The 16,764-nt window shown below is 49.7% G+C and overlaps 1 protein-coding gene across 2 annotated transcripts in view; it reads right to left on the minus strand.

Annotated features, from left to right (window-relative positions):
* Positions 1-16,764, minus strand: part of LOC144111071 (sushi, von Willebrand factor type A, EGF and pentraxin domain-containing protein 1-like) — a 54,787-nt gene that overhangs the window by 22,581 nt on the left and 15,442 nt on the right. The window contains exons 10-23 of one of the 2 annotated variants that reach the window (XM_077644204.1): positions 16,055-16,246; positions 14,306-14,433; positions 14,012-14,153; positions 13,594-13,803; positions 12,413-12,583; positions 11,869-12,030; positions 10,394-10,552; positions 9,390-9,530; positions 6,992-7,219; positions 5,567-5,768; positions 4,256-4,413; positions 3,293-3,491; positions 2,469-2,641; positions 21-260 (exon numbers count right to left, since the gene is read on the minus strand). In XM_077644204.1, the coding sequence (XP_077500330.1) occupies positions 21-260; positions 2,469-2,641; positions 3,293-3,491; positions 4,256-4,413; positions 5,567-5,768; positions 6,992-7,219; positions 9,390-9,530; positions 10,394-10,552; positions 11,869-12,030; positions 12,413-12,583; positions 13,594-13,803; positions 14,012-14,153; positions 14,306-14,433; positions 16,055-16,246 (2,505 nt within the window). The remainder of the gene's footprint in view (positions 1-20; positions 261-2,468; positions 2,642-3,292; positions 3,492-4,255; positions 4,414-5,566; positions 5,769-6,991; positions 7,220-9,389; positions 9,531-10,393; positions 10,553-11,868; positions 12,031-12,412; positions 12,584-13,593; positions 13,804-14,011; positions 14,154-14,305; positions 14,434-16,054; positions 16,247-16,764) is intronic. The other variant, XM_077644205.1, reaches the window with a different exon arrangement.

Raw genomic sequence — 16,764 nt, forward strand, 5'->3', positions numbered from 1 at the left:
ATGCACGCCATCGGGAGTACCTTGGCAGAAGCCCCAGCTGGTCGCCAAGATGTGTCCGCTCAGGCGTTCCCGGAAGTCGGTCCAGGCTACGGCGTCCCCGAAGTAGAACTCGCAGCGCGTGAGCAGAGAGGCCGCCTGGTCGACGCCGAGAAGCGTGCTCCACACGTTCACCTGCGTCATCTCGCCGGAGAAGGACTCCGAGGTGGAGAAGCTCCCACCTCGCCTGTCCTGCTCCTGACCCAGGACCAGTGTTCCGTCCGCTGTGTGCAAAAAAATAGGAGGGCAAAACGAACGCCCATAACGGAAAAATGTCTACTTCTCGTCGCTTGTGTGGAGGCAGCGTCTGTTGTTTTATGCATATCGTTACATTAGTGAGTAGGAGGAAGAAAATAGGCTTGTCGAAGACATGTGTATACACACACACACACACACACACACACACACACACACACACACACACACACACACACACACACACACACACACACACACACACACACACATATATATATATATATATATATATATATATATATATATATATATATATATATATATATATATATATATATATATATATATATATATATATATATATATATATATATATATATATATATGATGCGCCACCAGCGCCCTCAGCTCTAGCGGCGGCCTGACGCTCGCTCAGGCGGGAGAAGCAAGGTGAAGAAAAGGAAGTGAGACGCGGGGCGCGGCGCGAACGGCACGAGGAGACGAGCTCGAGCAACGGAGCAGGCGAGGTCACGGCTGAACGGCTTCCTGAACCCGGGTGACCAGGCCTGGGGAAGCCGTCCTCGCCCAGTTCTGCTCAACCAGGAGCCTGCTGTCTCGTGTCTCCTGCCTGTCGCTCGCTGCCTCGGAGTGCGGGCGCCGTGCCGGGAACAGGCAGGTGCTGCCTGCCCGGAGATCCTGCCGGCCTTGCTGTGGGATCGTGCCTGCCGTCCCGTGGCTGGGACCCCCTGTCGTGAAAGGGTGCCTTCCTGGCCGTGCCCGGGTGCCCAGACCTGGGCGGCCGTCACCTTTCTGGTGCGTCGTCAGCGCCACCGGTGCTGGTGCTCCGCGCCCGGCTTCCGGCCGCAGGAAGAACAACCCTGCGGAGGTACCTGGCCCCGGCGCCTTTCCGGCGACGGGCCGCGGAACCTCACACCGGAGCCACTCCTCGACCCTCGGCCGCACAGCTCCATACTCATCAGTGACTGCTCTCCTATATTAAGTAAACCATTTTTTGTTACATCTACGGACGTGCACGGTCTGGGACGACTTTTCTGGATCCTCCGGGGCCCCACCTCGGAGGACGCTCGAACCTGCTGGGGGCCTTTTCCCCTCACAATATATATATATATATATATACTTTTCTCTGCATGTCCAAACGGTTAACTGGGTGCTCAACAAACGTTATAATCTCCTGGAACGCCTTTATGACTGAGTGGCAGTAGCGTCATATCCTTGTCATTCTCTGTATTTAAGTGCGCTGTGTATGCTGCTTCATTTACCCGTTATACTCGGCCGCAAAGAGTGGCCATCGCTGAGCGTCGGGGCTGAAAAAGACACTGCTGTGGGAAACATGGTAGCAGCTTTAACAAACGAGGATCGAAGGAGAGTTACAAGGACCATGCCCTTACGAAAATTTCTTTAGACAGTCTATAGACGGTCCATAGTCTTCTGCCTTAAGGTCTATAGACTCTCGACAGAGAAAACCTAGAGAACAGTCTATAGGCAATAATAATAATAATAATAATAATAATAATAATAATAATAATAATAATAATAATAATAATAATAATAATAATAATTGGTTTTTGGTGAAAGGAAATGGCGCAGTATCTGTCTCATACATAGTTGGACACCTGAACTGCGCCGTAAGGGAAAGGATAAAGGAGGGAGTGAAAGAAGAAAGGAAGTGAGAGGTGCCGTAGTGGAGGGCTCCGGAATAATTTCGACCACCTGGGTATCTTTGACGTGCACTGACATCGCACAGCACACGGGCGCCTATAGGCAAAACAAATCCTATAGACAATCTATAGACAATAATAGATTTATGGCCATACACTTCTAGTAGACTTTTGTCCATACACAGTCTATAGACTGTGAATAGACAAAAAGAAATATCTAACGGAAAGCCATATAGTCTATAAAAAGTCTATAGACTGTCTATAGACCTTTTTTAACGGTGAATGCTTTACGGCTCCTCCATACACTTTTAGTCGACTTGTCTACAGACTATGAATAAACAAGAATAATTATCTATAGGAAGCCAGCAGAGTGTATAAGAAGTCTATAGACCACTTTTGTAAAGGTGGACCCTTTATGGTTCCTCTCCAGTCGTCGTCTGTTAGCGCCGGTTCCATATCTCCTAGCATTCAAAGCAACAATCTGGGTCAGCTATGCGCGCTACTCGACACCGGGAATCGCCGCTGACCTGTACAATGTCCGTGCATGGCACGTACCCGGTATCTCCACGCCGGCAGCCAGACCCACGCCGCTCTCGACCAGCCTGCCATCCTTGAGGACGCTCCACAGGCCTCCGGCCGAAGACCAGCTGAAGCACACATGGTGCCAGTAGCCGTCATTGGCCGTCACGTCCGTGATGACCCGCTCGCCGTTGACGTACAGCACGAAGCTGTGGGCCACCATGGAAACAGCGCGTACGAGGTTAGTACTAGAAGTGAACGAAGCGTCAGTGCCGGTGGTCAACATAAATTATCGCTTGTATGATACGGTATAAAAAACTTATTGTACTGCTTTTTTCTTCTAATAGCTCTTTGCGTGGTAGGTGCCGGTAACTTTTTAAATAACCAGCGTCATATCCCTCACGGCGCGGTTCACGTGTTCAACCAGGTGAGACAGTTACCGCATCTTTCCTTTCCTCAGAACCTAACCTATCTTAACCCAACTGAAACTAACCTAGCCTAACCTAACACGACCTAACCTTACACAACATAACCCAATAAAACCTAACCTAACCGAACCTGGCCTAATCCAATATAACATAACATGACCTAACCTAACATAACCCAACTGAACCTAGCCTAACCTGATCTAATCTAAACTAACATAACCTAACCGATCCTAACCTGTTTCTTCAAGTATCCATTGCCGATAATGTGCTGCTTCTGTAGTAGAGGAACTTGCCTACTTCCGAACTTCGATTTGTTACATTGTGCCACACTGTAATGAACTGTGACACACTGCATCACACTGAATTCTGCTGTGCTCTTTCAGAGCAACGTCTCCGAGAAGGCGCTCCCGATGCGGGCCCCGCGATGCGTACCCGCTGTAGTCGGTGAAGGTGAGCATGTTGTCGACGTCGTCGGTGGCGTACGAGAAGGGCGTGCCGTAGTTGTACCGGTCGGTGGTCTTCAGCCACATGCAGGCGGTCAGCGCCCTCAGCGGCTTCCGCAGCGACTCGACGGACGCCCGGTCGAAGACGTTCGTGCCTGAGAAGTACAGCTTGAAACGGGGATCGGCCTCTGCAAAGGACGTCCGTCGGTAACAATGGAGACCGGAACGGAAACGATGTGAAGTGACTTGATGAGTGAAACTGAAGTGATTTGATGGTTGAACGAGGACAGCTACGTCCAATATGTAGAGGAACACTGAGATCGCAAACAGCAAAGAATTTTGCTGTTATTTTTGCGCGAAAGTTGAAAGTATCTACTGGATTATGTGTTGAGAAAAAATCTAGTTAGAACAGATGAAAAAGTGTACATTTTACTTATGAAGTAGATTTATAACTACTTATGAAGTAGTTATGAAGTAGGCTGAATGCTGTTATTGTGTTCTCTTTGTACATTTACAGCAGAAAGAGTATACTGTAAAGTACTCTGTAAAGTACTGTGAAGTGCATAAAAGTTTACAGCTTTTATCTCCAATCTTGAACGCTTGGGCATCACGACGTAATGAAAACGGGAGTAGTTACTCAGTGGCATGCGGTTACAAAAAAAAGCTATGCGGCTTTCACATAGTTCGTAAGAACAGTTTGTACTGGTCCGGTGTTACACCCGGGGCCAGCGCTTCACCGGAGCAGTCGCTCTACTAACTGAGGGTGGATGCCATAGAGTAATTACTCCCATATTACAAATTTACTCCACCTTGGGAGTTTTACCCTGAACATTTGACCAGCGTTGTAAGGAGTTTGTGAATCCGGCCCTTATTCTTTAAAAGTCCCATCTGTCGATCCCTCAACATGCATAAACTGCGAGTTGCTCGACAGGCGGACGTCGTAGTCGCTCACCTGACTCGCACAGCCTTCCGGTCATTCCGGGCGGACACACGCACTCGAACCTGCCCACGTGGTCGACGCACGTGGCTCCCTGGTTGCAAGGCGCAGCCGAACACTCGTCCACCTCCACCTCGCATCGCTCGCCCTCGTACCCGGGTGGGCACACGCATCTGCGAGTGGCAGAGTTGGTTAATCTGACGGGCTGTGTATATGCTCCGCAAGGGATCGAGCCACCCGCACTGATGTGAACAGTTATAGAGGAAATGACGTCACAAAATCGCCGTCTCTGCTGCTTCGGAAGACCTGCCACGCCATTAGTTCGAGTTCCTTCCACTAGGTGCTGCGTACGAATTTCGAAGAATTATCGTTTATGGACGATACCAGCTATACAGGGTGTTTTGTTCTGTGCAATAAAGTTTTCTACAAAAATTCTGCAGGAGAGCACCGTGCTGGAAGCTGTGTTGCCTGGCATGTCGGATGTCTTATTCAAGCACACTTGTGGATAATATATAATAATTACCAAGTGTTTTAATCAATTCCTAAGCTGAATCTTGCAGAATTTCTGTACTGAATAAAACAAGTAATAAAGCATTCATTTTCATAGTTTGGAGCATCAATTTGAGTATTTTATTTGTGTGTTTGCAACCTTGCTTTGATTCCTATATACCAGCTATTTTTTTAGATACTTTTGAGGCCACCGTGCGAATAGGTTTACCCAAATGTAACACGCGCCAGTGGTAATGAAACGCTCCTAGTCAGAGGAGGTTCTGTGGCGATATAAATTTGGGGCTTCTCTCTGTACTAAAACAACAAGTTTTGCAAGGTGAATTTCAATGAATAAAAAGCAAGTCACCGGCGATTTTCGATGATCCAAGATAGTGCAAGTATGCACTTAACGCTTCGGGTAGTCCGCCTAGTTTGGTTGCTTGCTATGCTGCATCATTTACGTATACACTTGGCTTTGGTGACCCCGGCGCAGGATATATTAGACGCTTAATGCTGCGTCACAGTTAAGTTAGTTACCTACCTCTCTTAGGCGTATTTGTCCAAACTGGACTGTTTATCCATGACCAATATCCTAGTTATCACCAACACACTTCAGCTTTGTGGGGTGAACCATGAAACCTATGCGATTAGAAAACTCTTGCTAAGCATTTTCGTTCGGCACGAGCCGATTTCTCATAGCATCTATATTTGGCGACGATGTGGCAGACATGTTCTTGCGAATGATCTTTAAGCGCTCTTGAGCAGAATAGGGGCTTTAAATGAATGCTACCACCGTACTTCTACACAGTCCCCAAAAGGTGTTCGCCGCACTCTCACCGGTAGTGCGAGCCCAGGTTGACGCACTTGGCGCCATTCAGGCAAGGGTTGGCCGAGCACGCGTCCAGCTCCATCTCGCACCAGCGGCCCGCGAATGGCGCCGGGCAGACACAGCTGAAATTGCCCGGCCCGTCCTGGCACGTGCCGCCGTTTAGGCAGGGGGCGCTCGCGCATTCGTCCTCGTCGACGGAGCAGGTGGGCCCTGCGTTATTGGCCGGCACAAGTGGCCAAGAGCGAGCCTTGCTTACTGTAATGCTTTCGTACGGTTTAACAGCATCATTTTAGGCAGTAGTTTCTTTCTTTCTTTCTTTCTTCCTTTCTTTCTTTCTTTCTTTCTTTCTTTCTTTCTTTCTTTCTTTCTTTCGTTCTTTCTTTCATTTCCAGCGACAGCTGTATATGTCCTAGGCTCCCTGTTCCGCGGCGTCGTCTTACTTCCCCGCCTCCTTTCCCCCTCATGACTTCATCCCCACATCCTCCTATTGTTATACCCGCGGGCAACTTTCTGTGGCACTGCAGCAGAGGCGAGGCGGGATAGGGAAGGGGACGGGCCGTTGTCCCTAGCCTTGGGGAGTGGATTCGTTCTTCGGGCTAGGCGTGCGGAGGGGTGCAGGGGGAAGTTGCAGAGACAGTGCGCGGTCTCTAGGGCTGAGGTAGCCCATTCCCCGCGGCACTAGGAAAAAGGCCCGTCTCCTTCCCTTTCCTGGCTAGCCTATGCTGCAGTGGCACAGAACGTTGTCAGCGGGTACAATAACTGCACCGAGGGGAGTGAGACGGAGGAGAGGGGGAAGCGGATGACACACACGCCACCGCAGGTAGCACCTAAACGTTAGAGCATTGTAACGATTTTGTTTCGGTCAAACGAAATCACTGTTATTAATGTAAGTTTTTCTAGCGCGTTTGCGAACATTTGCAATAAACTTTAAAACAACGTTTGTCCTAACCTCGGTTAAACATTGGAACAACATATATGTCACTTTCGCTAAAATGCTTAATTATCCCTGCAAAGACAGAAAGCTAGTTCTGAGAGAATATTACTTTAATCAACTCTTTGCAAGGAGCAAGTGGCAGCGAGGGCGACACTTGAGCACTACAGTACAGCTAATACGTGACACTCATACTTACCTTCAAACTGATATATACTAAAGCTGATATTGCCAGCCAGCAAGACTGTCCCTTATATGACAGTGGTGAATGGGTAATAACTAATACGTAAGTGTTCTGATTAGGTTTTGGGGGTTTGAATGCAACCTGTGTCAGACATGACCGTAGGAAGAGTGGGACTAGCTCTGAGACTCAATGCTTGAGATATATCCGTATTGTTGCTTTATATATTGTCGTTTAAACATCGCTTTATCATTTCAAGCACAGCATTACCACAATGTTCAATTCGAATATCAAAGTTTACAATGCAACGTGTAAAGTTACCCGAGAAGCCGTGTTTGCAGCTGCAGCTGTAGCTGCCCAACGTGTTGAGGCAGGTGCCGTTGTGCCGGCAAGGGAGGGAGGCGCACTCGTCGACGTCTTCCGAGCAGTCGGCGCCTGTGCGGCCGGCAGGGCAGACGCAGCTGTGTCCGCCCGCGTCTTCGCTGCACGTCGCCCCGAATCCGCACGGACTCCGAGCGCACAAGCCCAGCCTGCGCTCGCAGTAAGGCCCTACGGCGCAACAGTGGACGAAAAGTGAAGTCTTCGAGTAAATGCATCACTGGGGTCACTGGAACGCTGTAGCACGAGTTTTCATCGGACGGTTCTTGTGTCTGCTTGTGTCCTTAAGTAATGAATGTACCGCACTCCCTTTTTGTTTTACTCAGGCACTATCGGAGACAAAGGTGTTCAAGTCGAGCTAGACCGATGGCTCAGTTATTAAAGGGTGGCTCCAGGCTGCACTTGTGGAGGTGAAAGTCTGACTCGTGGTCGCGTGGTGCAGGTTAAGTGAGGTGACAGCTGAAAAAGGCGCCATCTATGTGCCATGATAGCTTACAGCGAGCCCTGGAGACTTTTTTTTTCACGGATAGTACATGTGTTGTGCAAGCTACCGCTCTTAATTGTTTTATTGTTGCAATGCTCTAAACTTTGTACCTCTGCTTCATTTGAAGGTACAGTGCAGTGTGCTGTCAGGAAACTAGCAAGAGGATATTGTCCCCCGTTATGACTCCACAACAAGCTGCATTGTATTGTTGATACCCGGAGGTTCAAATCAAGCAAAGAGTAAGGCCTTTAGGGAGGATGGAGGGAAGATATTACGTCGCATTATTGTGATTCAAGGCAATTGACCCGTAGATAAATATTTGGGGCATTCCACTCGCCTTTCTTTTTATGCCTTGATCACACAAAAAAGGCTACTATGGCTGCTAGGCATATTTGTTTGCTAGGTTTTGTGTTTCTTCTTCTCGTCCTCGATCCGTGGCGCTGTGTCAATGTGTCGTAGAAAGTATGAACCAAATAACCCACACCAGAATCCTCTTAATAGGAATATAAGTACAGCGGTATTGTTGGCGCTGCTGTCAGTAAGCAAGAGCATAAAGTTCTGCTAATGTAATTATGAAGTATTAAATGCTTTTAGCTACTGCTATCGGCGCGCCGCTGGTGACCTTGGCGCCAGGACAAAGGGAGAACACTGAGGCGAACCTAAACGAACTTTGGCAAAAATTTCAGTTCACCGGCCCCTGGTGCCTACGTACTCTACTACCGCAGGAGCAGCGCATGCGTCAGCAACAGCGTCTTCGTCATTCCATGATGGGCAAAGCCATCGCGCAGCACGTAGGGGCCTAAGTTCTGCCCTGCAGCCCGACAGGCGCACGCGCAGTCCTGGTAGCACTTGATAAGCGAGGCGGCGGCGCCGCGTGAGTTGCCTTCATCACGTAATGCGAGCGAACCCTAGAACATAGGTCCCGAGGCGCCATCCATCAGCACGGCCATTAACCAGCTATAATTTGTTGTTCTTCGACGTGGCGGTCGACGGAGACGGCGGCGTCTGGCCGAGGCGGAAGACCAAGCGCTGTTGTGTAGCACATGCTGGAACCATCACCTCTACTTCGGCACGTGCCGAGCGCCGGTCGTCATATATAAAAAGCGGCAAAGGCAGGCGCGCTGTCGCTCATGAAGAACAGCTAAGGAAAGAAACGTGGCTGATGAGGGACGTTCCGCAAGACTCATGTGTGCCTATCAGCACCTATGAACTGCCTTAGAATACGGTACGCCTTTCCTGCAGTGTATTCCATGCTTACATCTACTCTCGACGAACAGACAGTCTGTGAATTTTTTCTTTAAATTAAGTAATCCTCTTTTAAACTCCCAGAGTGTTCAACACTCCTGGCAATAGCTGGTAACGCTCAGTCTCTCGTCCCTGTAAATTCCAAACCAAACCAGCACAGATTTTTAAAAAAATTCTTCCTATTTTATGCCTTTGACAAAACTCTGTAGTGGAGCTAACGAGATAAATATAGACGTTGAGGACACGACACGAGCGCGACACTTGCAATGCTTCACCCTGTCTTCTTGAGAGCAAGGTTTTGACCGAGAAAAGTCTACTTGACAAAATATTCCATAATTTAGGTGCTGATATTGCGACTTCGCAAAATCTAAACCTAATAAAACGTTTCCAAAATTAATGACATTCCTTGATTTTTTTCAGGATGATCGGCACATTCACTATGATTTATGCATTCCTTCGTTTAGCACTGCCACTAGGTTTACAAGACGGTAGCCTACAGTAAATCTGACTCAACATTAACTCGGCCTAGCCTCGTTGTTACGTTATGTAGCTCGCCTACCCTTTTCACTCAAGCGTCAAGCTTCCACATGACAGCACAGAACACAGTAGCACCTGAGTATAGGCGAGGGCACACGCACAGGAAGCCAGAAGGTACTACGATGCACGTCCCTCCGTTGGAGCAGGGCTGCGAGAAGCATGGATTCACTTCCACGGTGTCCCGCAAGTCAATTTTCTCGCCAGACAGAACAGACTCTGAAACGCAGAAATAACAATGTCGACGTCAGGTATGCGCAAACTCGTAGAATATACTGGCAATAAGCAATATTTGGCACCTCTAGACAAAATTGCGATAACATTCTGAGGGCGTTAAAGATTTTTGCTTGAACTTAACGTCTTTCAATTCCATGTTTTTATTATCAAACACTCCACCAACCCATTCATTACATTATCAAATATGAAGTTAAGGATCTACACCCACCGCTCTTTCCTGACCACTAGTCTCCAAAGTGAAACGAGAATGTGTAAACGCGTTTGGCGCAGTTTGCATAGTAGGGTATTGATAGAAATTTCATCGGAAGAGGTTACAAAATCTACCACTTTGTCGCACGATCTCATGCACGAATACACGCAAAGTAATAAAAAAAACATAGAAATAAGTTGCAGGTTTCACCGCATGCTTTCCGCCAATCACGGCGCGCAGTCACGGCGGCGCGGGACGCAAACTGTAAGAACGAATTGGTTCGCTTCATTGCGAGTTTACCGGCTATAAAATGGGCAGTTTCCCGCATCGAACAAAGGGAGAACTGCGACGTGCCTCTCTTAATTCGGCCGCACTAAGGAAGGAAAATGCTCCGAACCTGGATTTATAGTTCCTGTGTTTATGACAGTTGTGCAAGTAATATCGCGCCAACAAGCTTGCCTCATGAAGGAACATGAACCAGTTTTGTTCTCGTGTGTTGAAGCCACTGCTGCCGCGAAAATTTCAGTTCCTGATTCTTACACAGCTGTACTAAACGATTGCTTTCTACAAGGTCGCTAAACTAATCGGAGGTGGCGTGTGTAGACACTGCATTCTGTACTTGAGCGCCGCGTGTGATAAGTGTTCGGCGACTGACCGTTGCAGTGTCCGGTTAGCTGGGCTTGGGTCCCCGCCCCGTCGTCGGCAGGACACCTCCGGCACGCCCTCTGTCCCTCCCTAGGCTGGTAATATCCGTTCGGACACTTGAAGCACGGCACGACGCCGGACTTGGACACGAAACCAGGGGAACAAAGAGCTGTGACGACGTGGAACGCACACGCTGTTAAGGAGAACCTGCTCACAAGCTAGGGCTTAAATTGTGGGCGGGTGCCGTGTACTCTCCCGTCTATACTATACTGTGCGTTCAGCGATGCCCAGAATTGCCATGCTAGAGCGCTCAGGTGGCTTCTCAAAGCGTTTCAATGCGTTAGCATTAGAACCCCCACTTTGCAAGAAATCTGTCCGTCCGTCCGTTCGTCTGTCCGTCCGTCGGAAAGGTGGCTGTCAGAGTAGAGGGGGAGTGAGAGGCAGCATGAAGAGAGGATGGGTGGCGAAGTGGAGAGGGCGAAATACCTCTCAGCGCTTTCGGAGTAGAGAGGAGAGAGGAAAAGTGGGAGAGGGAAGATGGAGAGAAGGTAGGAGGCGGCGGGAGTGCAGAGAGCGTACGGCGTATCACCTGGTGATTGACGGACTGGAACACGCCGCCCGCGCTGAACCCGTCAGCGGCAGTGGCTGCACTGTCCGGAGGAAGCACTAATGCTAACGCATACTCTGCCGCATGAATGATATTGATCGTCTATAGTTTTTGAAGTTGCTGTGGAATGCCGCCGGAGTGTGAAAAAAATGTTGTAATTGAAACAAAAAGAAGAAACAATGGCCGAAATTTGTTCCATCATCCCAGTTTGTCATCATATAGCACCTGCAGGTCTTTTCGAGTGGCACAGCAGATTTATTTTGTAGCAAAACTGACATTTTGGGCGAGTAGGTAGCAATTCGTGGTAATTCGAAACAGCGTCGTTTGTCTATGTCTGTTCGCGCTGTCTGTCTTTATTAATAAGATGTATGCAGAACGTCAAGATGAAACATTGGACACAGAGAGCACAATTATTTAAACGCAGACTGAATGTTAGACGTAGACTTTGTCCGAAACTATACGCTTCGTCTCGTAGACAGCACTCGTCGCAAATGCTTGTCTTAGTAGCCGTGCACATGTGGCGGGAGTTGTAGCATAGGAGGAGGAGGAGGAAAAACATTTATTAAGAGCATAAATACTGGGTGGGTTCAGTAGGAGAACCCATTGGTCGCCATCATAGCCCGGCCCCTCTCAACCAGCGATTTCATGTCAAGGAGACTGTGGCTAATGAAGGGTTGCCTCCCAGCGCTCATATGTCGGATCGGGATTGCTGTCCAGCATAGCATCACTGCGTAATAGCGCTGTACATCGCGCAAGGTATGCACAGTACTATGAAACAGCGTGACCAGGCATGCATTTAACCGCCGTATGTTCTGCAAATACGCTACTACGCGACGGAATCCTGCACAAACACAGGCGCGAAACACAGTCCCCTATACCTTTGCACTCTTCCTCGCTGACAGAGCCACGGCGCTTGGACCTCGTACCGCTGGGGCACGGCAGACAACCTGCCGCTCCGTAGTCGGGCTGGTACTGCGCCTTGCGGCAGTGCTTGCACGGCTTCAGCCCGGTCGCCGAGTACGTTCCTGGCGAGCATTGTTCTGTGGAAAACGGGAGAAGTGGCTCAACAGAATTTGCAGCTGGGCTGGATGATTGCAAGGCATCACCAAGACAAAAAAAAAGACAAGGCGGAGCAAGTGACTTTGGAGGGTGATGCGCAAATGAAAGTTCGACAGCACGGCTTCTGATTACGATGACAGCAGATGAAAAATGCATATCGTTGAATGCGAAAAGTCTGTAGGGGCTGCCTTTCTCTATGTTTCACAATATACAATAGACAGGCATTGTGCCCTAGATGAAAAATATCGAAGATATCAATGTTTAAATTTACAAGGTCGCTTTCCGTAACTTTGTGACAGCGGCAGTACATAATCATGCATGCTTATGACAACGTACAGAAGCCGTTGTACATTCGGGGCGTACCTTTGCAGTTTTCGACGCTCTTGGACTTGGTGGCAAGAGTGGAGGCGCGGTTCGGGCAGTGGATGCACAGTGTCTGTCCTTCCTCTGGCTGAAAGGTACCCTTGGGACAGGGTCGGCATTTAGGCTGGGTATTGTTGTGGGAGTCATAATACGTTCCCATGGGGCATTTCACTGCAACAAGATCAATATGTATGACTTTAGATGAGTGCGATAAGGCTTGCCTGATTTCTACCTCGCGAAGTTTCACAAAGTCAAACAAGATCTTTGTAGAGGAGCGCTTCTGCGTTTCGAAGCCATTGACAATTGGCCGCCGCAGCTGGAATCGAACCCATGACATCGTGCTCAGTAGCAGAACGCCGCTCCCATTGTGACATTACAATAGGATGCTTCTAATATAAGGGGTAGTCACCTGCAGTTTGTGAACAGGAACGAACCTAGAAATCATCTGCGACAAAATTTATCAGCGTTCTTCCTCGTTAATCATTCGCTTTAAGAAAACCGCGATTATAATGGCTACGTGGGCGAATGTCGCCAGTGACGTGCCGTCGCGGAAAGGAAAAAGCAATGTCCCGGGGAAAGAAAAGGCACAGGCGATCAATGCGATTCGTGCTGCAGAGTATACGTTAGCATTAGTGTTTCTCCCTCGCGGTGGTGTGACCCAGTCCATAAATCAGCGTGTTACACGCAGTATCTCCCCCCCCCCCCATTTAAACCAGGAATCACAAAATGTGCCCAGCCGCGCTCCTTCGGCACACTCCCCACCACTCGACTCTGATTGGCGACCGCGGTTTCTCTCTCGCCATCCATCGCCTCTCACCAACTCGCCCGCTCACTCTCTTCACTTCTCCTTGCCCTCTTCTCCCTCCTCTCTTCTTGGCACTCTCCTTCGTTCTTTCCACTCTCCCCTTTGCCTCCTCTCCCCCTCAGGCTTCGCACGCCGCCAACGCCAGTTACTTTTCGGGTTAATGAGAGTTCTAATGCTAACGCATTGAACAAAAGGCAATGCGCGCGCACATTGATGAAATTTGTTTTCAGCGTGAATCATGACTGAATCACCTTGCATATATGCAAGCATTTAATCCCTAGTGCTGTACTGGTGATGGCCAGATAAACTGATTTCTTGAGGAATACAAAAAAAATAAAAGTACTTAAGTGACTGAGAGGATCTCGAGTTAGCTTACCGCACTGCGACGACAGAGGAACGCTACCAGCCGAGCACTTCAGACGGACGCTTTCCTCCGAATCTTCCAGCGCTGTCGCAGTGAGACCGCCTTCCTCCAACGTAAAGTCCAGCTCCTTGTGAAGTACGGCGTCCTTCAGTCGCCCTAGAAGAGCCTTCATAGCCGACAGGAGGTGGTGGTCTTTCGAGGATGTTCCGTTGTGTGATCCAGCTGCGAAAAAGACGTTAAATAGTTCGGGGGACAGGAACAACGACAGAGACATCGTGAGATTTTTAACGAGAAAACGCGAGATCGTCACAAAACTGGGAGGCACGTTAACTCGTCTAAACTGTGGCGCCTGCAGTCGACAGCAGGCACGAGAAGCTGCGGGCATGGTAGTAACTCAAGTTGGAGGCTTGAGGGTAAAGAACTGTCTTACCCGTAAGGCGGAAAGAGACGCCGATGTCTGTATCTTGCGAGCGCCTGCGCCGATAAGAAGCCCGCACTGTGGTGCCCTCTTCAGGGCACTCCACGCGCAAGTCCTGCACAGCACAGCTGACACCTTCGGGACACATCGCCGCCTGCGGAGAAAACACGTGTTGTCGCGGATGAAGCTTACAAGGAAGTCCATGTTCATTTGCGTAGCCTGTTATGGTAGAAGCACGGTAGAAGCATGGCAGAAGCATGGTTATGGTAGAAGCAAAGACAGAAGCAACCAAACAGTCCGACTTACCTGAGTTGCCAGCTTCATCTCGAGGTGGTCTCGCAGCTGCCTTCGCGTGAGCTCATCCGCGCACGAGACCCCCACCGCGGAGTAGAGTAGTCTCGCCTTTACCGCGGCCGACGTTGAAGGCACAGACTCTACGAAAAAAGAAACAAACACCTGGGTAAGGTAGATTTACCGCATTACGGAAAGTTGCCGGGTCACTTGGTACATGGTTTCGACGAAAACAGCGTGCGACAGACAGGACCGAGAATAGGAGACACGCAGAATAGGAGAGGAATAGGAATGCGTGCGTGTCTCCTATTCTCGGTCCTGTCTTTCGAGCGCTGTTTTCTTTGAAATCAGGCAGATTGCTTTAAGTTCTTTTTATAGAAAACTATTTCGTCATCATTGCCAGGAGCAGCACCATCGTTGTCATCATCATCGTAAAAATCACCCACCTTGCGTCCCCTGTAGACGCAACTCTGCCACTGATCTCCAATACGCTTTTTTCCAACCTGTCCAGTGCGCCAATAAGAAGCGGCATATATGCGCGGGAGAAGCTATGTATATATGAGCACGAAAACTCAAAAGAGCTCGCGCTCCCCGAGAAGCTGTCGCATCCGGCGCAGAAGCTGGGTAGGGCGCCGGTCGCCAAGGTCTTCCTCGGTAAGGAGCTGCTGGAGGCGGGTGCGTTCCGACGGCATAAATCTCTCCAGCACCTTGGTTTTACGGTGCTGATATGGTGTAGCACCCATGAGGGCGGAGAGAACGTCGGAGAGCTCGCTGGCAACGTCAGGGGGAAGGCTCGAGGCGACATGGTAGTAGCGCGTCGTCTCCGAGCTGATGCGGGAAAGGCAAAATTGCGCCTCGATTTGGTGGAACCAAACTTGCAGGTTCTAGGGCCAGAAAGATGGGAGGCGAACCTGCAGTGACGAGACGTCCTGCGGACGTGAGTTCTGTTCCGTAGATGCTACGGGATCGGTCACTGCTTGTCCTTGGTCGCCAGTTGTAGGCTTAACGCCTCAGGAGCGAAGTAACAAGACTGCTGCTGCGAAACTCCGAGAATTGTTTCCTCGGCCAGGGTGTCCAATATGTAAACACGAGGACATTGATGCCGACATTCATCACTTACTGTGGGACTGCCCAGCTCTCAAGCCTACAAGGATACGGCACCTGATGGTAGCTGGTCTTTCACCAAGCAACCCTGCTTCATACATTGCCTGGACGCAGGGACCGTACCATCGTTCTCTACTGGACTTCATCAAATCAGCTAGCCTTTTTTCATTCGTTTTTTTCCCTCTATTTGTTTCTTAGAACATGACTACTACATAATTCATCACACCTTCACCCATCATTGATGTCCTGGGGCAATAAATTTCGCTTTAGAAAAAAAAAACCGACACCAGAACAGAACTGTGAGCCGTGGCTGCAAGAGCCACGGCCAGGTGCCGTCTTTATTTTCTTCGCCGGGTGGCGCGCGCTATCCGGGTTCCCGGCGCCACCCAAGAGAGGGCGCTACACACTAGAGCATGCTTTAGAGCATGCAGCACTGGCAGTGTACATTAGACTGCGGGCCTACACAGCAGAGCTAATTCTTTTAGTGCTCAGAACAGGGCAAAACGAAACAAACTGAACACGATTGTTTTAAAACTTTGCCAGTACTGCGCAGTGTTTTCCTGTTTTTTTTTCCATTGCGTGTCGACCTTGGCACCAAAAAGCAAATGATTTAATTTCTATTCGCGGAGTTATGGTGCAATCACGCTCGAGACGGCTTACCAGAACAGTCAGGGAATGGCTCTGGTCGAAATGGCGACCAGCCACCGTCGAAGGTGCAAGAGAATTCCCTGGGGCTGTCAGGCTCGAGGTCGTAGCCTTCCCAGCACGAAATGGCACACGTGACGCCAGAGCTGGTCCTCTGGCAGTCCGCCTCCCCGTTCGCTGGCGGCGGTGGCTGGGAGCATCGATGTTCTGGAAACGCAATGTACAGTCGCGAGTAAAAAAGATTACCACTCATGACGGAACCAGAGCTGTGCACGGGCTCGGACCGGCCCGAAAGCCCGGACCCGGCCCGACCCGCGGGCCGGACTCGGGCCATTTGGAGATTCTCTCACTCGGGCTTGAGAGCCGGGCCTGGGCCAGCTTTTCTATGCCTCGGACGGGCCGGTCGGGCTCCTTGATCTCGACTGCGTACCTTATGCGAAAGTATGCATGTCGTCGTGCACTCGTGCACCCTGCAAGAACAACCTCCCACAAAAAAGCCATGCATTGACATCTTCAGCGAGTGGAGCGACGCAGCCAGCAACCAGACTGCTGAACGAGACGAGCTGACCGATTATTTGGCCGCAAAATCGACACCGTGCTCCGAATCTGAACTAGTGCAGTTTTGGAAAAGCAAGGAAGCCACGTAACCAAAACTTGCTCTTCTTGCTAAGAGGCTATTAGCCACTCCGGCCACCAGTTCAAGCAGTGAACGAAACTTCAGCGCT

This window comes from Amblyomma americanum, chromosome 11 (genome assembly GCF_052857255.1).
Source record: "Amblyomma americanum isolate KBUSLIRL-KWMA chromosome 11, ASM5285725v1, whole genome shotgun sequence".
NCBI lineage: Eukaryota > Metazoa > Arthropoda > Arachnida > Ixodida > Ixodidae > Amblyomma > Amblyomma americanum.